This window comes from Oncorhynchus kisutch, unplaced genomic scaffold, assembly GCF_002021735.2.
Source record: "Oncorhynchus kisutch isolate 150728-3 unplaced genomic scaffold, Okis_V2 Okis01b-Okis20b_hom, whole genome shotgun sequence".
Taxonomy (NCBI): domain Eukaryota; kingdom Metazoa; phylum Chordata; class Actinopteri; order Salmoniformes; family Salmonidae; genus Oncorhynchus; species Oncorhynchus kisutch.
Window position 1 is genome coordinate 9,686,044 of NW_022261978.1, and position 24,841 is coordinate 9,710,884.

The 24,841-nt window shown below is 42.8% G+C and overlaps 1 protein-coding gene across 1 annotated transcript; it reads right to left on the reverse strand.

Moving 5' to 3' along the window:
• Positions 1–6,380: 6,380 nt before the first annotated feature.
• LOC116358834 (uncharacterized) lies at positions 6,381–23,611 on the reverse strand. Its single transcript, XM_031811075.1, has 8 exons — positions 23,405–23,611; positions 20,032–20,074; positions 16,516–17,349; positions 13,991–14,165; positions 13,600–13,868; positions 8,536–8,702; positions 7,398–7,646; positions 6,381–7,286 (listed from the first exon to the last, which is right to left on the reverse strand). Exons 1-8 carry the CDS (start codon positions 23,609–23,611, stop codon positions 6,966–6,968), a joined length of 2,265 nt encoding a protein of 754 aa, XP_031666935.1. The 3' UTR covers positions 6,381–6,965.
• Positions 23,612–24,841: the final 1,230 nt, after the last annotated feature.

A 24,841-nucleotide genomic window follows, 5' to 3' on the forward strand; every position in this document is an offset into this window, starting at 1 on the left:
ACAGCCCCATTACCCATTCCCTCTACCATACAGCCCCATTACCCATTCCCTCTACCATACAGCCCCATTACCCATTCCCTCTACCATACAGCCCCATTACCCATTCCCTCTACCATACAGCCCCATTACCCATTCCCTCTACCATACAGCCCCATTACCTCTACCATACAGCCCCATTACCCATTCCCTCTACCATACAGCCCCATTACCCATTCCCTCTACCATTCAGCCCCATTACCCATTCCCTCTACCATACAGCCCCATTACCCATTCCCTCTACCATACAGCCCCATTACCCATTCCCTCTACCATACAGCCCCATTACCCATTCCCTCTACCATACAGCCCCATTACCCATTCCCTCTACCATACAGCCCCATTACCCATACCCTCTACCATACAGCCCCATTACCCATTCCCTCTACCATACAGCCCCATTACCCATTCCCTCTACCATACAGCCCCATTACCCATTCCCTCTACCATACAGCCCCATTACCCATTCCCTCTACCATACAGCCCCATTACCCATTCCCTCTACCATACAGCCCCATTACCCATTCCCTCTACCATGCAGCCCCATTACCCATTCCCTCTACCATACAGCCCCATTACCCATTCCCTCTACCATACAGCCCCATTACCCATTCCAGAGCCCTTGTTCCTCTATCAATTCCAAAGAGAAATTAAATTCTGAATTAAATTCCGTATGCCCTCATCTTATTCCTAGATCACATAACTCCATCCCTTCTGTTACCACGACACGATCGCCCGTACAGATTGCCTTGTATCGCAGGGGGGTTGAATGTTAAATGACGAGACAGAGGCATTGATGCGAGTATCCAGTCTTGTTCAGTACATCACAACCCAACCGGGTATCTCGAGCACACCGGTAAAACCCACGAGTTGCAGTAATGAACATTTACCAACAGATGGCATCATTGTGCCATCTTACACCCATAACAGGGGGGGTGCAGTACGAAAACGAATGCACTCACTACGGCTAGTCGCTCTGTCTGCTTTATTAAATGACTCAAATGTAAAAATGTACTATAAAAATGTACTATAAAACATTTGTTTTTGCTCTTAGTACTTTCATCCCAGTATCTCTGCCAATGATCTAATCTATTTTTCAGAAGGTTTTAATTTCCTCACAACTCCACCTGTGTATCCTGCACTGCTCTTGATCGCTACTTATCGCTACAATATAATGTCCATTAACTCCTGTTATAGAGCCCGGAAATCCAATAAAACTGAACATCAATACCGTATCTCTGTAAGCCAATCAACAGCGTCATTTATTTCTACCCATAAATCCTCACGTTCTGACTCTCCTGATCTTAAACTGCACTAAACTGATGCAGTCCCATCAGATTACCAGTCATAAATACACCTGCTTCTGTAAACTCTTTCTCTGGATCCTTGGAACTGTCTGTGTACACTCATAAATACACCTGCTTCTGTAAACTCTTTCACGGGATCCTTGGAACCGCCTGTGTACACTCATAAATACACCTGCTTCAGTAAACCCCTTCACGGGATCCTTGGAACCGCCTGTGTACACTCATAAATACACCTGCTTCAGTAAACCCCTTCATGGGATCCTTGGAACCGCCTGTGTACACTCATAAATACACCTGCTTCAGTAAACCCCTTCATGGGATCCTTGGAACCGCCTGTGTACACTGCAAGGCAAGAATGAAAGTGATTACTAATACCGTACCAGTCAAAGGTTTGGAAACACCGACTCATTCAAGGGGTTTTCTTTATTTCACTATGTTCTACATTTAAAAATTATAGTTAAGAGATCAGAACTGTGAAATAACACACCTGGAATCAAATAGGAATATCTTCTGTACACCACCCCTACCTTGTCACAACGCAACTGATTGGTTATCTTCTGTACACCACCCCTACCTTGTCACAACGCAACTGATTGGCTCAAACGCATTAAGAAGGAAATAAATTCCACAAATGGTCTTTTTAACAAGGCACACCTGTTCTTTGAAATGCATTCCAGGTGAATAACTTATGAAACTGGTTGAGAGAATGCCAAGAGTGTGCAAAGCTGTCATCAAAGCAAAGGGTGGCTACTTTGAAGAATCTTGTTTATCCATTTTTCTTGGTTGCTACATGATTCCATGTGTGTTATTTCATATTTTTGATGTCTTCACTATTTTTCAACAATGTATAAAATAGTTACAAAAATTAAAATAAAGAAAAAACCCTGGAATGAGGAGGTGTGTCCAAACGTTTGACTGGTACTGTATATGTTTACAGTATATATATATATATATAATTGGAAATGATGCAGACAATTACATGGATGGAAGTTACAATCTATCTGCATTATTAAAGCTGATCCGCCTGTTAACAAAATGAATAAGGCTGTACAGGGCAATATGAATGTCCAATACACACAATAGACTGACTGGGATGGGATTTCCCACAATCCCACAATACGGACATATTGGTAAAAACAAACTTCCCAGTTGTTGTCACTGAGTAGACTGATACAACCGATACTGTAGGTAAGGCTGTGACATAGAAGTATGCCGTCAATTCAATTCTGAAGTCTAATACATCCACAATGCGTTTTCAACTGATTTAAAAAATTAAATACAATATAAGGTCAAATGAACTAATTATTGTATTTTGTTTAATTTATATAACAACATTCCAACCTTTATCTAGTCCAAATATGGCATGATTTCACAATTTGTCTCCATATACATCCCTTTCCGTGAGGGGCCTTTATTTTGTACCGCAAACCGCCGATTCCACCAATGACTGTAAATATGAATCAGGGGGGAACGACCGCCGCTTCTATTGAACTACGGAAGTTCAAACCGCCGATTCCACCAATGACTGTAAATATGAATCAGGGGGGAACGACCGCCGCTTCTATTGAACTACTGAAGTTCAAACCGCCGATTCCAACCAATGACTGTAAATATGAATCAGGGGGGAACGACCGCCCCTTCTATTGAACTACGGAAGTTCAAACCGCCGATTCCAACCAATGACTGTGAATATGAATCAGGGGGGAACGACCGCCCCTTCTATTGAACTACGGAAGTTCAAAGCCGATTCCAACCAATGACTGTAAATATGAATCGAGGGGAGCGAACGCCCCTTCTATTGAACCACGGAAGTTCAAAGCCGAATTCGGTTCAACAGGCAGAAAACAGGATCCCCAATTATAGTGAATGGGAAGGAAAAAAATGCATTCTTTGTGGTAAATCTTCGTGGAAAATAAAATAAAAATCGAAAACAATTATTTTACTAATAATTGCTTTTAATACACCAGATGTTGAACCAATTATTTTAAAACCGGACACAGAAGTTCTAATGATAATTTAGTCTCGAATACAAGCCTGCAGTACCCCGGTCGGCCTTCAATTAGAGTTCCTCAATGAGAGGGGGCAGCACTGAGCTATCTGTAACGTCACTTCCTGGAGTAGCTCAAACTGCACAACGTGAAGTTGGGAAAAGGGGGAGATACTCAAATCAGTTGCATAACTGAATGCATTCAACCAAAATGTGTCTTCCGCATAGGCCTATCGTCAACCAATCACATTTCTTAAATGCTTTCGGCGCTAAATTACAGCTAAAATTCGAGACGACAGTTAAGCCTAACTATACTGACCCGAAAATATAAACGCAACACAAATGCAAAGATTTTACAGAGTTACAGTTCATAGAAGAAAATCAACCAATTGAAACAAATTCATTAAGCCCTAATCTATGGATTTCACATGACTGGGCAGAGGCACAGCCATGGGTGGGGCTGAGAGGGTATAGGCTCACCCACTTGTGAGTCAGGCCCAGCCAATCAGAAATTGTTTTCCCCCCACAAAATAGCTTTATTACATACAGAAATACTCCTCAGCACCCCCTCCCGCAGGTGAAGAAGCTGGATGTGGAGGTCCTGGGGCTGGCGTGTTTACACGTGGTCTGCGGTTGTGAAGCCGGTTGGACGTACTGCCAAATTCTCAAAAAAGACATTGGGGGTGGCTTATAGTAGAGAAATGAACATTCAACATCTCTGTTTGACATTCCTGCAGTCAGCATGCCAATTGTACGCTCCCCCAAAACTTAAGACATCTGTGGCATTGTGTCGTGACACAAAACTGCACATTTTAGAGTGGCTTTTTATTGTCCCCAGCACAAGGTGCACCTGTGTAATGATGCTGTTTAATCAGCTTCTTGATATACCACACCTGTCAGGTGGTTGAATTATCTTGTTTTGTATGTATGAAAAAAATTCTGTGATCTTTTATTTCAGCTCATGAAACATGGGACCAACCCTGTTGTGTTTATATTTTTGTTCAGTATACTTACAAAACTTGGAGAGGACAGTTAAGCTTGTAGTCAACCAATCCTCTTAAATCCTTTGGGGCTAAATTCCAGCTAAACTTGGACAGGACAGTTAAGCTTGTAGTCAACCAATCCTCTTAAATCCTTTGGGGCTAAATTCCAGCTAAACTTGGACAGGACAGTTAGGCCTAACTACTTACAGAAAGCCTCTAATGAGAGCAACAGCAGTAAATAGCCGTATTAGACAGAAAGATATGAGGTCATTTCGTCAACCTTGTGAGGATCTACATGCTCAGAAGTTGTTCATTCAACATATTTGCTGTTACTTCACTCAGTTCTGTTTTAAATCTCCCTTCCTGTTTTAAATCTCCCTTCCTGTTTGACTTTCCCTGAGATATGATCATGTTACTTCACTCCATCCTGTTTTAAATCTCCCTTCCTGTTTTAAATCTCCCTTCCTGTTTGACAATCCCTGAGATATGATCCTATGTTACTTCACTCCATCCTGTTTTAAATCTCCCTTCCTGTTTGACTTTCCCTGAGTTATGATCCTATGTTACTTCACCCCATCCTGTTTTAAATCTCCCTTCCTGTTTGACTTTCCCTGAGATATGATCCTATGTTACTTCACTCCATCTTGTTTGACATTCAACCTCTGAAATGAAAACAACAGTGGAGAACTAGTAACAATATTTTATTGAATCTAAAAGAGAAATCAAATGAAATGACATTAAATGACTTTTAATAATATGTTTGTCTGAGTGGTGTGTCTGAGTGGTGTGTCTGAGTCTGAGTGGTGTGTCTGAGTGGTGTGTCTGAGTGTGCCTGAGTGGTGTGTCTGTCTAAGTGTGTCTGAGTGGTGTGTCTGAGTGTGGTGTGTCTGAGTGTGGTGTGTCTGAGTGTGGTGTGTCTGAGTGTGGTGTGTCTGAGTGTAGTGTGTCTGAGTGTGGTGTGTCTGAGTGGTGTGTCTGTCTGAGTGTGTCTGAGTGGTGTGTCTGAGTGTGGTGTGTCTGAGTGGTGTGTCTGAGTGGTGTATCTGTCTGAGTGTGTCTGTCTGAGTGTGTCTGTGTGGGGTGTCTGAGTAGTGTGCCTGAGTGGTGTGTCTGTCTGAGTGTGTCTGAGTGGTGTGTCTGTCTGAGTGTGTCTGTGTGGTGTGTCTGAGTGGTGTGTCTGTCTGAGTGTGGTGTGTCTGAGTGTGGTGTGTCTGAGTGTGTCTGTGTCTGAGTGGTGTGTCTGAGTGGTGTGTCTGTCTGAGTGTGTCTGTGTGGGGTGTCTGAGTGGTGTGTCTGAGTGGTGTGTCTGAGTGGTGTGTCTGAGTGGTGTGTCTGTCTGAGTGTGTCTGAGTGGTGTGTCTGAGTGTGGTGTGTCTGAGTGGTGTGTCTGAGTGGTGTATCTGTCTGAGTGTGTCTGTCTGAGTGTGTCTGTGTGGGGTGTCTGTGTGGGGTGTCTGAGTGGTGTGTCTGTCTGAGTGTGCCTGAGTGGTGTGTCTGTCTGAGTGTGTCTGAGTGGTGTGTCTGTCTGAGTGTGTCTGTGTGGTGTGTCTGAGTGGTGTGTCTGTCTGAGTGTGGTGTGTCTGAGTGTGGTGTGTCTGAGTGGTGTGTCTGTCTGAGTGTGTCTGAGTGGTGTGTCTGAGTGTGTCTGTGTCTGAGTGGTGTGTCTGAGTGGTGTGTCTGTCTGAGTGTGTCTGAGTGGTGTGTCTGTCTGAGTGTGTCTGTGTGGTGTGTCTGAGTGGTGTGTCTGTCTGAGTGTGGTGTGTCTGAGTGTGTCTGAGTGTGTCTGTGTCTGAGTGGTGTGTCTGTCTGAGTGTGTCTGTGTGGGGTGTCTGAGTGGTGTGTCTGAGTGGTGTGTCTGAGTGGTGTGTCTGTCTGAGTGTGCCTGAGTGGTGTGTCTGTCTGAGTGTGCCTTAGTGGTGTGTCTGTCTGAGTGTGTCTGAGTGGTGTGTCTGTGTGGTATGAGTGTGGTGTCTGAGTGTGCCTGAGTGGTGTGTCTGTCTGAGTGTGTCTGAGTGGTGTGTCTGTCTGAGTGTGTCTGAGTGGTGTGTCTGAGTGTGGTGTGTGAGTGTGGTGTGTCTGAGTGGTGTGTCTGTCTGAGTGTGTCTGAGTGGTGTGTCTGTCTGAGTGTGTCTGAGTGGTGTGTCTGTCTGAGTGTGTCTGAGTGGTGTGTATACATGTGAGAAAGTCGAACATTCTTCAGAAGACAGCTCCCCTCCTTCCACCTGACTGTCAGAAGACAGCTCCCCTCCTTCCACCTGACTGTCAGAAGACAGCTCCCCTCTTCAAACTGACTGTCAGAGGTCAACCCCCCTCTTCCACCTGACTGTCAGAAGACAGCTCCCCTCCTTCCACCTGACTGTCAGAGGTCAACCCCCCTCTTCCACCTGACTGTCAGAGGTCAACCCCCCCTCTTCCACCTGACTGTCAGAAGACAGCTCCCCTCTTCAAACTGACTGTCAGAGGTCAACCCCCCCTCTTTCCTCGTCCTTCTTTCTCCTGGAGTCTGTTTGGGGCTTTATAACCTGACACAGTGGGAGGCGAGCGGCGACATTCAGTTGGAGGAGACCACCATGCCCGAGTATCTGTTTGTTCTTGAGTGTTAAATGGTGTACAAGTGTAATCTAATGCGTTGTCTCTGAATATCTTGTTTTCCTAGAGTTTGTCTGGCCGTCCGTTCCTGCTCCTCCTCCCCGGGGGACGTGTCAGACTCCTAGTACTGCACCTCGGTCTCTTCAGGGGTGGTGCTCCGCTCGGAGACGTCCTCTCTCGTCTTCTGCTTTCTGGAGGTGGATGGCTGGTTCTCTGCGGCGCCCGTGGTGCGGTATCTTCTCCCTTCAACGCCGTCTCAAGGAAGGCGCTGGTTTCACCGGCTTTGGAAGGATTCATCGCGTAACGTTTGGCTTCCATCCGGCTGTCGTGGCGCACGAAGTCGGCCAACGTTTCCCCGTCGGCATTCGGGAGAACGTTTTTAACCTGTAAGAACACAAATAAGACACACAGATAAAAGATGATATTTTAGTCATTGATGGTTTTCGGGTCAGCCATTGGAGTAGGATCTTTTCATTTATATCCCATTTGACTGACATGACTGAAGATGGAAGTCCGCAGGTCAGTGAAGGAAGGCCTTCCAGGCAGGCCCATCTCCTTCCACGCCTCCCTCAGGTAGATGGGCAGGTTCTTGATCTCAGTGTTGGTGGAATTGAAAAAGAAGTACTGGGCTTTCTTTCCTCCTGGCAGGCATTGCTTAAATTTCAGGAAGTCTGAAAACCAAGAGTACTCCTCTTTGGTCAGCGACATCTGGATCCTGGTTTGCATTTGTTTTGCGTTTCCCACCTATTAGAAAATGGAGGAAAAAAACAGGCATTAACGCTGTGGTGCCTGCAGTCGTTTCCAAAACCAACCAACCACGTTCAGGTGTACGGTTGGTTATAGACTTACGTTGATCAGACAGGTCCCAGACAGGCCCCACTGGGCCATGTTCAGGTGTACGGTTATAGACTTACGTTGATCAGACAGGTCCCAGACAGGCCCCACTGGGCCACGTTCAGGTGTACGGTTATAGACTTACGTTGATCAGACAGGTCCCAGACAGGCCCCACTGGGCCACGTTCAGGTGTACGGTTATAGACTTACGTTGATCAGACAGGTCCCAGACAGGCCCCACTGGGCCACGTTCAGGTGTACGGTTATAGACTTACGTTGATCCGACAGGTTCCAGACAGGCCCCACTGGGCCACGTTCAGGTGTACGGTTATAGACTTACGTTGATCAGACAGGTCCCAGACAGGCCCCACTGGGCCACGTTCAGGTGTACGGTTATAGACTTACGTTGATCAGACAGGTCCCAGACAGGCCCCACTGGGCCACGTTCAGGTGTACGGTTATAGACTTACGTTGATCAGACAGGTCCCAGACAGGCCCCACTGGGCCATGTTCAGGTGTACGGTTATAGACTTACGTTGATCAGACAGGTCCCAGACAGGCCCCAATGGGCCACGTTCAGGTGTACGGTTGGTTATAGACTTACGTTGATCCGACAGGTCCCAGACAGGCCCCACTGGGCCACGTTCAGGTGTACGGTTATAGACTTATGTTGATCAGACAGGTCCCAGACAGGCCCCAATGGGCCACGTTCAGGTGTACGGTTATAGACTTACGTTGATCAGACAGGTCCCAGACAGGCCCCACTGGGCCACGTTCAGGTGTACGGTTATAGACTTACGTTGATCAGACAGGTCCCAGACAGGCCACGCTGGACGTCCTCCACCTCCTTCACCATCATGTTTCTATAAAGGCCCGGGCTGTGGCCGTACATGGAGGTGAAATAGGCACACAGGAATCCGTAAAACCGGTTCTGGTTCTTCTGTGTCATTGTTTCTTCCAAGGTTTCTGTGGGAACATGAGAATAAAAACAGGATAACTTCCATAATGTCCTGTAAACATCTATAATAATAACAGACAGCTTCCATAATGTCCTGTAAACATCTCTGACATCTATAATAATAACAGACAGCTTCCATAATGTCCTGTAAACATCTATAATAATAACAGTCAGCTTCCATAATGTCCCGTGAACATCTATAATAATAACAGACAGCTTCCATAATGTCCTGTAAACATCTATAATAATAACAGACAGCTTCCATAATGTCCTGTGAACATCTATAATAATAACAGACAGCTTCCATAATGTCCTGTGAACATCTATAATAATAACAGACAACTTCCATAATGTCCTGTGAACATCTATAATAATAACAGATAGCTTCCATAATATCCTGTGAACATCTATAATAATAACAGACAACTTCCATAATGTCCTGTGAACATCTATAATAATAACAGACAACTTCCATAATGTCCCGTGAACATCTCTGACATCTATAATAATAACAGACAACTTCCATAATGTCCTGTGAACATCTCTGACATCTATAATAATAACAGACAGCTTCCATAATGTCCTGTGAACATCTCTGACATCTATAATAATAACAGACAGCTTCCATAATGTCCTGTGAACATCTCTGACATCTATAATAATAACAGACAGCTTCCATAATGTCCTGTGAACATCTCTGATAATAACAGACAGCTTCCATAATGTCCTGTAAACATCTATAATAATAACAGACAGCTTCCATAATGTCCTGTGAACATCTCTGATAATAACAGACAGCTTCCATAATGTCCTGTGAACATCTATAATAATAACAGACAGCTTCCATAATGTCCCGTGAACATCTATAATAATAACAGACAGCTTCCATAATGTCCTGTAAACATCTATAATAATAACAGACAGCTTCCATAATGTCCTGTGAACATCTCTGACATCTATAATAATAACAGACAGCTTCCATAATGTCCTGTGAACATCTATAATAACAGTCAGCTTCCATAATGTCCTGTGAACATCTATAATAATAACAGACAGCTTCCATAATGTCCTGTGAACATCTCTGACATCTATAATAATAACAGACAGCTTCCATAATGTCCTGTGAACATCTATAATAATAACAGACAGCTTCCATAATGTCCTGTGAACATCTCTGACATCTATAATAATAACAGACAGCTTCCATAATGTCCCGTGAACATCTCTGATAATAACAGACAGCTTCCATAATGTCCTGTGAACATCTATAATAATAACAGACAGCTTCCATAATGTCCCGTGAACATCTATAATAATAACAGACAGCTTCCATAATGTCCTGTAAACATCTATAATAATAACAGACAGCTTCCATAATGTCCTGTAAACATCTATAATAATAACAGACAGCTTCCATAATGTCCTGTGAACATCTCTGACATCTATAATAATAACAGACAGCTTCCATAATGTCCTGTGAACATCTATAATAATAACAGTCAGCTTCCATAATGTCCTGTGAACATCTATAATAATAACAGACAGCTTCCATAATGTCCTGTGAACATCTATAATAATAACAGACAGCTTCCATAATGTCCTGTGAACATCTCTGACATCTATAATAATAACAGACAGCTTCCATAATGTCCTGTAAACATCTATAATAATAACAGACAGCTTCCATAATGTCCCGTGAACATCTATAATAATAACAGACAGCTTCCATAATGTCCTGTGAACATCTCTGATAATAACAGACCGCTTCCATAATGTCCTGTGAACATCTATAATAATAACAGACAGCTTCCATAATGTCCTGTGAACATCTATAATAACAGACAGCTTCCATAATGTCCTGTGAACATCAATAATAACAGACAGCTTCCATAATGTCCTGTGAACATCTATAATAATAACAGACAGCTTCCATAATGTCCTGTGAACATGTATAATAATAACAGACAGCTTCCATAATGTCCTGTGAACATGTATAATAATAACAGACAGCTTCCATAATGTCCTGTGAACATGTATAATAATAACAGACAGCTTCCACAATGTCCTGTGAACATCTATAATAACAGACAGCTTCCATAATGTCCTGTGAACATCTATAATAACAGACAGCTTCCATAATGTCCTGTGAACATCTATAATAATAACAGACAGCTTCCATAATGTCCTGTGAACATCTCTGATAATAACAGACAGCTTCCATAATGTCCTGTGAACATCTATAATAATAACAGACAGCTTCCATAATGTCCTGTGAACATCTATAATAACAGACAGCTTCCATAATGTCCTGTGAACATCTATAATAATAACAGACAGCTTCCATAATGTCCTGTGAACATCTATAATAATAACAGACAGCTTCCATAATGTCCTGTAGACATCTATAATAACAGACAACTTCCATAATGTCCTGTAAACATCTCTGACATCTATAATAATAACAGACAGCTTCCATAATGTCCTGTGAACATCTATAATAACAGACAGCTTCCATAATGTCCTGTAAACATCTATAATAATAACAGACAGCTTCCATAATGTCCTGTGAACATCTATAATAATAACAGAGCTTCCATAATGTCCTGTGAACATCTATAATAATAACAGACAGCTTCCATAATGTCCTGTAGACATCTATAATAACAGACAACTTCCATAATGTCCTGTGAACATCTATAATAATAACAGACAGCTTCCATAATGTCCTGTAGACATCTATAATAACAGACAACTTCCATAATGTCCTGTAAACATCTCTGACATCTATAATAATAACAGACAGCTTCCATAATGTCCTGTAGACATCTATAATAACAGACAGCTTCCATAATGTCCTGTGAACATCTATAATAATAACAGACAGCTTCCATAATGTCCTGTAGACATCTATAATAACAGACAACTTCCATAATGTCCTGTAAACATCTCTGACATCTATAATAATAACAGACAGCTTCCATAATGTCCTGTGAACATCTATAATAACAGACAGCTTCCATAATGTCCTGTAAACATCTATAATAATAACAGACAGCTTCCATAATGTCCTGTGAACATCTATAATAATAACAGACAGCTTCCATAATGTCCTGTAGACATCTATAATAACAGACAACTTCCATAATGTCCTGTAAACATCTCTGACATCTATAATAACAGACAGCTTCCATAATGTCCTGTGAACATCTATAATAATAACAGACAGCTTCCATAATGTCCTGTGAACATCTATAATAATAACAGACAGCTTCCATAATGTCCTGTGAACATCTTTAATAACAGACAACTTCCATAATGTCCTGTAAACATCTCTGACATCTATAATAACAGACAGCTTCCATAATGTCATGTGAACATCTATAATAACAGACAGCTTCCATAATGTCCTGTGAACATCTATAATAACAGACAGCTTCCATAATGTCCTGTGAACATCTATAATAACAGACAGCTTCCATAATGTCCCATGAACATCTATAATAACAGACAGCTTCCATAATGTCCTGTGAACATCTATAATAACAGACAGCTTCCATAATGTCCTGTGAACATCTATAATAACAGACAGCTTCCATAATGTCCTGTGAACATCTATAATAACAGACAGCTTCCATAATGTCCTGTGAACATCTATAATAACAGACAGCTTCCATAATGTCCTGTGAACATCTATAATAACAGACAGCTTCCATAATGCCCTGTGAACATCTATAATAACAGACAGCTTCCATAATGTCCTGTGAACATCTATAATAACAGACAGCTTCCATAATGTCCTGTAGACATCTCTGATAATAACAGACAGCTTCCATAATGTCCTGTGAACATCTATAATAATAACAGACAGCTTCCATAATGTCCTGTGAACATCTATAATAATAACAGACAGCTTCCATAATGTCCTGTAGACATCTATAATAACAGACAACTTCCATAATGTCCTGTAAACATCTCTGACATCTATAATAACAGACAGCTTCCATAATGTCCTGTGAACATCTATAATAATAACAGACAGCTTCCATAATGTCCTGTGAACATCTATAATAATAACAGACAGCTTCCATAATGTCCTGTGAACATCTTTAATAACAGACAACTTCCATAATGTCCTGTAAACATCTCTGACATCTATAATAACAGACAGCTTCCATAATGTCATGTGAACATCTATAATAACAGACAGCTTCCATAATGTCCTGTGAACATCTATAATAACAGACAGCTTCCATAATGTCCTGTGAACATCTATAATAACAGACAGCTTCCATAATGTCCCGTGAACATCTATAATAACAGACAGCTTCCATAATGTCCTGTGAACATCTATAATAACAGACAGCTTCCATAATGTCCTGTGAACATCTATAATAACAGACAGCTTCCATAATGTCCTGTGAACATCTATAATAACAGACAGCTTCCATAATGTCCTGTGAACATCTATAATAACAGACAGCTTCCATAATGGCCTGTGAACATCTATAATAACAGACAGCTTCCATAATGCCCTGTGAACATCTATAATAACAGACAGCTTCCATAATGTCCTGTGAACATCTATAATAACAGACAGCTTCCATAATGTCCTGTAGACATCTCTGATAATAACAGACAGCTTCCATAATGTCCTGTGAACATCTATAATAATAACAGACAACTTCCATAATGTCCTGTGAACATCTCTGACATCTATAATAATAACAGACAGCTTCCATAATGTCCTGTGAACATCTATAATAATAACAGACAGCTTCCATAATGTCCTGTGGACATCTCTGACATCTATAATAATAACAGACAGCTTCCATAATGTCCTGTAGACATCTCTGACGTCTAGAAGAGTGGAATAACAGTGACATCCCAGATTGAGGAAAAACTTACTCAGCACTTGGGGGATCTTGACCTTGGCAAGAGACTGGCACTCCAGCAGGCTCTTTGTAGACACCCCCTTGCCTTCCTTGTTGGAGACGGCTCCTTTCACGGACTTGTTGATCTCCTTCATTGCCCGGTTGATCTCCTTCCAGTGGTTTTTGGTCAGCCGGCAGCCAGGCGGAGGGGTCTCCTCGGAGTATTGGAGAAATGCACCGATAGTCGAGGTGTAGATGTTGACCGTGGCGACGGCCTTGTTCTGCTGAAGGGTCTGAAACCATCTAAAACACACACACACCACACAGACACACACACACACACACCACACAGACACCACAACATCCATTAGTGTGTTGTTAATGAACGCTGATGAGACTAAAGAGAAATACAGATCTCTGCTCACCTCCTCATGTTGTCCTGGTCTGTCAGGAAACTGAGAGTGGATGGATATTTCTCATCCTTCGCCATGAACTTCAAAAATTGCTGCACCCTCTTGAGCTTCGCGGCACAATTTTGCTTCAGCTTATTGTTTGGACTGGGGCCTTCACAGATCTTCCTGAACCCCTCTATAAACACACCTAATCAAAGACACATAACATTTTAGGACTGGGGCCTTCACAGATCTTCCTGAACCCCTCTATAAACACACCTAATCAAAGACACAACATTTTAGGACTGGGGCCTTCACAGATCTTCCTGAACCCCTCTATAAACACACCTAATCAAAGACACATAACATTTAGGACTGGGGCCTTCACAGGTCTTCCCGAACCCCTCTATAAACACACCTAATCAAAGACACATAACATTTAGGACTTAAGACAGATCTCACAACATAAATCAGACAGGCTGTTTTTCTAATATGTTTCAAACACAAATCATTTGAAGACAAAGAAGCATTTGATTCTATTCCCTCAGATGAATCAAATCAGACTTGAATAGTCACCTGCGCAGTCAGGACAGACAAATAGGACGGGGCAGTGGACTCAATGTGAACTCAGGGTGGGGTCTGGGGCAGAGTGAAGCAGGCCAGACACAGCGGAGGACGGGTGGGGTCTGGGGCGGAGTGAAGCAGGCCAGACACAGCGGAGGACAGGCCAGTGGACTCAATGTGGGATCTGGGGGGAGTGAAGCAGGCCAGACACAGCGGAGGACAGGCCAGTGGACTCAATGTGAACTCAGGGTGGGATCTGGGGCGGAGTGAAGCAGGCCAGACACAGCGGAGGACAGGCCAGTGGACTCAATGTGAACTCAGGGTGGGGTCTGGGGCGGAGTGAAGCAGGCCAGACACAGCAGAGGACAGGCCAGTGGACTCAATGTGAACTCAGGGTGGGGTCTGGGGCGGAGTGAAGCAGGCCAGACACAGCGGAGGACGGGTGGGGTCTGGGGCGGAGTGAAGCAGGCCAGACACAGCGGAGGACGGGTGGGGTCTGGGGCAGAGTGAAGCAGGCCAGACACAGCGGAGGACGGGTGGGGTCTGGGGTGGAGTGAAGCAGGCCAGACACAGCGGAGGACGGGTGGGGTCTGGGGCAGAGTGAAGCAGGCCAGACACAGCGGAGGACGGGTGGGGTCTGGGGCAGAGTGAAGCAGGCCAGACACAGCAATGGACGGGTGGGGTCTGGGGCAGAGTGAGGCAGGCCAGACACAGCGGAGGCCCTACACAAGTGACCCTAAAGTTACAGGACTTTTTCCACTTATTGTCGTGTCACAGCTTGAATTGAACAAGAATTAAACCTAGATATGTTTGTCACTGGCCTTCACACGATACCCCATAATGTCAAAGTGGAATTAAGTTTTTCATATTTTGTTTTTACAAATGAATTAAAAATGAAAAGCTGGAATGTGACTCAGTCAATACGTTTTCAAACCCTTATGTTATGGTACGCCGAGGAGTACGTTTATTTAACCCTTATTTTACCAGGTATAAGATAAGTAGCATGGACTCACTGTGTGTGTAATAATAGTGTTTCAAATTATTTTTGAATGACTACCTCATCTCTGTACCTCACACATACAAGTATCTGTAATGTCCCTCAGTCGAGCAGTGCATTTCAAACACAGATTCAACCACAAAGACAAGGGAGGTTATTCCAAGGATACGTAAAGAAGGGCACCTATTGGTAGATGGGTATAAAAAAAAAATGTGAGTACCACTCCTCCATATTTTCAAGCATAGTGGTGGCTGCGTCATGTTATGGGTATGCTTGTCATTGTTAAGGACTGGAGAGTTTTTCAGGATAAAAAAAATCTACATAATGGAACTAAACACAGGCAAAATCCTAGAGGAAAACCTGGTTCAGTCTGCTTTCCACCAGACACTAGGAGATGAATTCACCTTTCAGCAGGACCATAATCTAAAACACAATGCCAAATCTACACTGGAGTTGCTTAACAAGACAGTGAATGTTCCTGAGTGGCCAAGTTTACAGGTTTGACTTAAATCTATGGCAAGACCTGAAAATGGCTGTCTAGCAATGATCAACAAACAATTTGACAAAACTTTAAGAATATTGAAAAGAATAATGGGCAAATGTTGCACAATCCAGGTGTGAAAAACTTTTAGAGACTCACCCAGACAGACTCACAGCTGTAATCGCTGCCAAAGGTGCTTCTACAATGTATTTACTCAAGGGTGTGAATACTTAAGTAAATGAGATATTTCTGTATTTAATTTTCAATAAATTTTGCTAACATTTCCACAAACATGTTTAGATTTTGTCATAATGGGGGTCTGTAGAGAGAAACCTATTTCATCCATTTTGAATTCAAGTTGAAGCAACAAAATGTGGAATAAGTCAAGGGGTAAGAATACTTTCTGACTGTGATTAGCTGGACCCTTTTCTACAACGTGAACACAAAAACAGTGAGGCAAAACAAAAAGCCTTTAGGCTATTCAAATACAAAATACTATTTAAAGCCAGTACTTACTCAGAGCAGAGCCCGGGAAGGGAGTTTGGCTGCTAGATCCGAGCGCCGTGGCCTCCTCTATCTGGGCTCCTGAACCTACGACTTGGTCCTGCTGTAGCTCCTCTTGTTCTGTGTCTGACGCAGGACGAGACGGCTCGGTCTGAAATCTGGACCTCTTCGCTGACCTCGTCTTCCCCGACCTCGCGTTCGCTGACCTCGCCCTGACACTCGTCGTCTTCTGCCTTTTCAGTAGCTGATACCTCTTCCTCGCTCTATTCAGTTCCGAGGTCAGCTTCAGGTTGTCCTCTCTAACGGATTGGATGATCGCACTTCTCTTGGTCAGGGCCTCATCGCGCTCTTGCAAAGCTTTCCGTAGCCTCAGGATGGGCGCCTGGCAGTGGCAGGAATAATCTCCGCAGCTCACGTCCTCCTCCTCCTCTTCCAAAGGAGACAGCAGTGAATCTAAAGAGTTGTCCTCCTCTTCCTGCTTTGTTTCCCACTCCACAATATCCAAATGGGTGGCCAGCGGGACGACAGGGTTGGACGCCCTCAACGTGGCCAGCCGCTCCATGGTCAGCCGTCTCCTGAGTTCCTCTAAAGCCCGTCTCCTCTGCGATCGGTCGAGCTCTGTGTGTGACTCCATGTGCCGGTCCAGCCGGCTGGCATGGGTGGAGCATCCTGTCACTGGGCACGGCTCCTGCCTGATGTTGACACGGCCCGACTGCCAATTACAAAGGAGGATCCTCTCCTCCGTGTTCCTAACATTGTGCGTGTGCCTCAGGTGCTGACTGAAGCCGACCACAACCTTAGGGCAAAGCGGACAGGAACGCACTGCAGAGCGCACCGGAGTTCTCTCTAGTATGAAAAAAAAAAGTCAAAAGAACATAAAAAAATATATTTTAAAAACACCACACAATCAGTGATCCAACAAGTAGAATGCTCCAGGCTGATTAGTTGTTGCTTAGAAACAACACCTGAGACCACACCTTCTCACTCAAGAACATCTTTAACCCCGCCTTCCACTAAAACACTCCTCCTCCCACTAAAACACTCCTCCTCCCCACTAAAACACTCCTCCTCCCACTAAAACACTCCCCCTCCCCACTAAACACTCCTCCTCCCCACTAAAACACTCCTCCTCCCACTAAAACACTCCTCCTCCCACTAAAACACTCCCCCTCCCACTAAAACACTCCCCCTCCCACTAAAACACTCCTCCCTCCCCACTAAAACACTCCTCCTCCCCACTAAAACACTCCTCCTCCCACTAAACACTCCTCCTCCCACTAAAACACTCCTCCTCCCACTAAAACACTCCTCCTCCCCACTAAAACACTCCTCCTCCCACTAAAACACTCCTCCTCCCACTAAAACACTCCTCCTCCCACTAAAACACTCCTCCTCCCACTAAAACACTCCTCCTCCCACTAAAACACTCCTCCTTCCACTAAAACACTCCTCCTCCCACTAAAACACTCCTCCTCCCACTAAAACACTCCTCCTCCACTAAACACTCCTCCTCCCATCCCACTAAAACACTCCTCCTCCCCACTAAAACACTCCTCCTCCCCACTAAAACACTCCTCCTCCCCACTAAAACACTCCTCCTCCCACTAAAACAGTCCTCCTCCCACTAAAACAGTCCTCCTCCCACTAAAAACAGTCCTCCTCCCACTAAAAACACTCCTCCTCCCACTAAAACAGTCCTCCTCCCACTAAAACACTCCTCCTCCCACTAAAACAGTCCTCCTCCCCACTAAAACACTCCTCCTCCCCACTAAAACACTCCTCCTCCCACTAAAACACTCCCCCTCCCCACTAAAACCACTCCTCCTCCCACTAAAACACTCCTCCTCCCCACTAAAACACTCCTCCTCCCCACTAAAACACTCCTCCTCCCCACTAAAACACTCCTCCTCCCACTAAAACAACCTCCTCCTCCCACTAAAACACTCCTCCTCCCACTAAAACACTCCTCCTCCCCACTAAAACACTCCTCCTCCCACTAAAACACTCCTCCTCCCCACTAAAACACTCCTCCTCCCCACTAAAACACTCCTCCTCCCCACTAAAACACTCATCCTCCCCACTAAAACACTCCTCCTCCCACTAAAACACTCCTCCTCCCACTAAAACACTCCTCCTCCCACTAAAACACTCCTCCTCCCCACTAAAACACTCCTCCTCCCCACTAAAACACTCATCCTCCCCACTAAAACACTCCTCCTCCCACTAAAACACTCCTCCTCCCCACTAAAACACTCCTCCTCCCACTAAAACACTCCTCCTCCCCACTAAAACAGTCCTCCTCCCACTAAAACACTCCTCCTCCCCACTAAAACACTCCTCCTCCCCACTAAAACACTCCTCCTCCCACTAAAACACTCCTCCTCCCACTAAAACACTCCTCCTCCCCACTAAAACACTCCTCCTCCCACTAAAAACACTCCTCCTCCCACTAAACACTCCTCCCCACTAAAACAGTCCCCCTCCCCACTAAAACACTCCTCCTCCCACTAAAACACTCATCCTCCCACTAAAACACTCATCCTCCCACTAAAACACTCCTCCTCCCACTAAAACACTCCTCCTCCCACTAAAACACTCCTCCTCCCACTAAAACACTCATCCTCCCACTAAAACACTCATCCTCCCACTAAAACACTCCTCCTCCCACTAAAACACTCCTCCTCCCACTAAAACACTCCTCCTCCCCACTAAAACACTCCTCCTCCCACTAAAACACTCCTCCTCCCACTAAAACACTCCTCCTCCCCACTAAAACACTCCTCCTCCCACTAAAACACTCCTCCTCCCCACTAAAACACTCCTCCTCCCCACTAAAACACTCCTCCCACTAAAACACTCCTCCTCCCACTAAAACACTCCTCCTCCCCACTAAAACACTCCTCCTCCCACTAAAACACTCCTCCTCCCACTAAAACACTCCTCCCCCTCCACTAAAACACTCCTCCTCCCACTAAAACACTCCTCCTCCCCACTAAAACACTCCTCCTCCCACTAAAACACTCCTCCTCCCCACTAAAACACTCCTCCTCCCCACTAAAACACTCCTCCTCCCCACTAAAACACTCCTCCTCCCACTAAACACTCCTCCTCCCCACTAAAACACTCCTCCTCCCCACTAAAACACTCCTCCCACTAAAACACTCCTCCTCCCACTAAAACACTCCTCCTCCCCACTAAAACACTCCTCCTCCCACTAAAACACTCCTCCTCCCACTAAAACACTCCTCCTCCCCACTAAAACACTCCTCCTCCCACTAAAACACTCCCCCTCCCACTAAAACACTCCTCCTCCCACTAAAACACTCCTCCTCCCACTAAAACACTCCTCCTCCCACTAAAACACTCCTCCTCCCACTAAAACACTCCTCCTCCCACTAAAACACTCCTCCTCCCACTAAAACACTCCTCTGTTGTCAGCCTGGAGTTGAATCTATTCTAGTTCCAGAACTGTTTTAAAAACAGAACATACTGGAGTTACTCAGGTCTCCTCCTCTTCCACCAACTTACCAGTTATCTCTCCCTCCTCCTCCTTCACTCCAAACACTGCATCCTATAAATCAAATCACATGTTATTTGTCACATACAGGTGTTCAGCAGATGTTATTTGTCACATACAGGTGTTCAGCAGATGTTATTTGTCACATACAGGTGTTCAGCAGATGTTATTTGTTACATACACCTGTTCAGCAGATGTTATTTGTCACATACAGGTGTTCAGCAGATGTTATTTGTCACATACAGGTGTTCAGCAGATGTTATTGCGGGTGTAGTGAAATGCTTGTGTTTCTAGCTCTGACAGTGCACTAATATCTAACGATACACACAATCTAAAGGAAGGGAATTAAGAATATATAAATATATGGACGAGCGATGTCAGAGCAGCACAGACTGAGATACAGTAGAATAGGATAGAATACAGTATATACATATGAGATGAGTAATGCATAGACTGAGATACAGTAGAATAGAATAGAATACAGTATATACATATGAGATGAGTAATGCATAGACTGAGATACAGTAGAATAGGATAGAATACAGTATATACATATGAGATGAGTAATGCATAGACTGAGATACAGTAGAATAGGATAGAATACAGTATATACATATGAGATGAGTAATACATAGACTGAGATACAGTAGAATAGGATAGAATACAGTATATACATATGAGATGAGTAATGCATAGACTGAGATACAGTAGAATAGGATAGAATACAGTATATACATATGAGATGAGTAATGCATAGACTGAGATACAGTAGAATAGGATAGAATACAGTATATACATATGAGATGAGTAATGCATAGACTGAGATACAGTAGAATAGTATAGAATACAGTATATACATATGAGATGAGTAATGCATAGACTGAGATACAGTAGAATAGGATAGAATACAGTATATACATATGAGATGAGTAATGCATAGACTGAGATACAGTAGAATAGGATAGAATACAGTATATACATATGAGATGAGTAATGCATAGACTGAGATACAGTAGAATAGTATAGAATACAGTATATACATATGAGATGAGTAATGCATAGACTGAGATACAGTAGAATAGGATAGAATACAGTATATACATATGAGATGAGTAATGCATAGACTGAGATACAGTAGAATAGGATAGAATACAGTATATACATATGAGATGAGTAATGCATAGACTGAGATACAGTAGAATAGGATAGAATACAGTATATACATATGAGATGAGTAATGCATAGACTGAGATACAGTAGAATAGGATAGAATACAGTATATACATATGAGATGAGTAATGCATAGACTGAGATACAGTAGAATAGGATAGAATACAGTATATACATATGAGATGAGTAATGCATAGACTGAGATACAGTAGAATAGGATAGAATACAGTATATACATATGAGATGAGTAATGCATAGACTAAGATACAGTAGAATAGTATAGAATACAGTATATACATATGAGATGAGTAATGCATAGACTGAGATACAGTAGAATAGTATAGAATACAGTATATACATATGAGATGAGTAATGCATAGACTGAGATACAGTAGAATAGGATAGAATACAGTATATACATATGAGATGAGTAATGCATAGACTGAGATACAGTAGAATAGGATAGAATACAGTATATACATATGAGATGAGTAATGCATAGACTGAGATACAGTAGAATAGTATAGAATACAGTATATACATATGAGATGAGTAATGCATAGACTGAGATACAGTAGAATAGGATAGAATACAGTATATACATATGAGATGAGTAATGCATAGACTGAGATACAGTAGAATAGGATAGAATACAGTATATACATATGAGATGAGTAATGCATAGACTGAGATACAGTAGAATAGGATAGAATACAGTATATACATATGAGATGAGTAATGCATAGACTGAGATACAGTAGAATAGGATAGAATACAGTATATACATATGAGATGAGTAATGCATAGACTGAGATACAGTAGAATAGGATAGAATACAGTATATACATATGAGATGAGTAATGCATAGACTGAGATACAGTAGAATAGGATAGAATACAGTATATACATATGAGATGAGTAATGCATAGACTAAGATACAGTAGAATAGTATAGAATACAGTATATACATATGAGATGAGTAATGCATAGACTGAGATACAGTAGAATAGGATAGAATACAGTATATACATATGAGATGAGTAATGCATAGACTGAGATACAGTAGAATAGGATAGAATACAGTATATACATATGAGATGAGTAATACATAGACTGAGATACAGTAGAATAGGATAGAATACAGTATATACATATGAGATGAGTAATGCATAGACTGAGATACAGTAGAATAGGATAGAATACAGTATATACATATGAGATGAGTAATGCATAGACTGAGATACAGTAGAATAGGATAGAATACAGTATCTACATATGAGATGAGTAATGCATAGACTGAGATACAGTAGAATAGTATAGAATACAGTATCTACATATGAGATGAGTAATGCATAGACTGAGATACAGTAGAATAGTATAGAATACAGTATCTACATATGAGATGAGTAATGCATAGACTGAGATACAGTAGAATAGTATAGAATACAGTATATACATATGAGATGAGTAATACATAGACTGAGATACAGTAGAATAGTATAGAATACAGTATATACATATGAGATGAGTAATGCATAGACTGAGATACAGTAGAATAGGATAGAATACAGTATATACATATGAGATGAGTAATACATAGACTGAGATACAGTAGAATAGTATAGAATACAGTATATACATATGAGATGAGTAATGCATAGACTGAGATACAGTAGAATAGTATAGAATACAGTATATACATATGAGATGAGTAATACATAGACTGAGATACAGTAGAATAGGATAGAATACAGTATATACATATGAGATGAGTAATGCATAGACTGAGATACAGTAGAATAGGATATAATACAGTATATACATATGAGATGAGTAATGCCAGATGTGTAAACATTATTAAAGTGACTAGTGATCCATTCCTTAAAGTGGCCAGGGATTCCTAGTCTATGCCTATAGGGCAGCAGCCTCTAATGTGCTAGTGATGGCTATTGAACAGTCCAATGGCCTTGAGATAGAAGCTGTTTTTCAGTCTCTCAGCTTTGATGCACCTGTACTGACCTCGCCTTCTGGATGATAGCGGGGTGAACAGACAGTGTTTCGGGTGGCTGTTGTCCTTGGTGATATTTTTGGCCTTCCTGTGACATCGGATGGTGTAGGTGTCCTGGAGGGCAGGTAGTTTGCCCCCGGTGAGGCGTTGGGCAGACCGCACCACCCTCTTGCAGTTGTGGGCGTTGCCGTACCAAGCTGTGATACAGCCCGACAGGATGCTCTCAATGGTGCATCCACTTCCTCCTCAGTAACCTCCTCCTCTGTCACTCTGAACTCGTCTTCCTCTTCTTCCTTAGTAACCTCCTCCTCCTCTGTCATTCTGAACTCATATTCCTCTTCCTCCTCAGTAACCTTCTCCTCTTCCTCTGTCACTCTGAACTCGTCTTCCTCTTCTTTCACTGTAACTTTCATCTCCTCTTCTTTTACCGTAAAATCCTCCTCTTCCTCTTTCACTCTGAACTCGTCTTCCTCTTCTTTAACTGAAACGTCTTTCTCTTCCTCTTTCACGGCAACAGTCTCACCCTCTACCTGTTTTTGTATTGTAACAGCCTCCTCTTCCTCCTCCTCTTTGACCAGAGCTTCTTCCTCCTCTTTCACGACATGGTTCAGCCACAGACCCTCTTTCTCTGTCCAGCAGACATCCTCCTCTTCTTTAACAGGAGGAGAGAAGTTTAGTGAGCTCATGTTCGGGGATGTTAGCTAACTACCTGGTGAAATAAACAAAATAGCTAGTTAACATGTGCGACTAGCCTAGTGCTAGGCTATTTTAGCTATTCAGCTTGCTTATTAGTAACGTACATATTAAATTAAATGGAAAGTGGGTGTAACTATCTATACGACCGAAATTTGTTTTAAAACACAGTGAATAATATACACTGAAAGCGTCTCAAGAGCTCTAATGTTTCGGTTTTGTTTCGGCTAGAAAACTCCCGAGGTGTCTGACTGGCTGTTGTTGATGACGGTGGAGAAACACCCCGTCCACTAGATTATACGTCACAGACGCACATCCGCTATCTCTCCTGCTGACTGGAGTGGCGTAAACGCAGTTTAGGAAAGACAAAGCTGGAATGGCACTTTTTTTTGGTCGCAACAACTAAATTCACATAGAAATATGTGTTATAGATATGTCATTCTTATTGAAATCCAGTCTAAGAAGAGGTAAATCTGTTCTATGTGTTATAGATCTGTCATTCTCATTGAAAGCTAGTCTAAGAAGAGGTAAATCTGTTCTGTTTCTATTTCTACGTTGGTGGATGGGCATCGTCCTCTGGTTCCAAAGGGCTACATATTTTAATACAGAAATGAAAAGTTGTTTTTCACAAGTATTTCACTACAACCGTAAAAACATTGTCACCAGTGCTGTTTGTCGTCCTGGTAACACAGTCAACCTTTTTGATTCGACGACCGGAGTTGGAATCGCAGACAGCATCATGATTAATAAAATCTCATTCTAACCAAATAATGGGACGTGCTCATTATAAATACATTGTGATTTAGTTTCGGTATCAGACTCAATTTTGTGTTGTGATTTTGTTTGCAGAGCGTACCGGCTGGCAGTTTATCGGAGAAGGGGGTATACGGCGCGTCATCCCTGCGTATCGTCTCATCTATGAAGCGCGCAATACCCAGAATCAAAGGAAT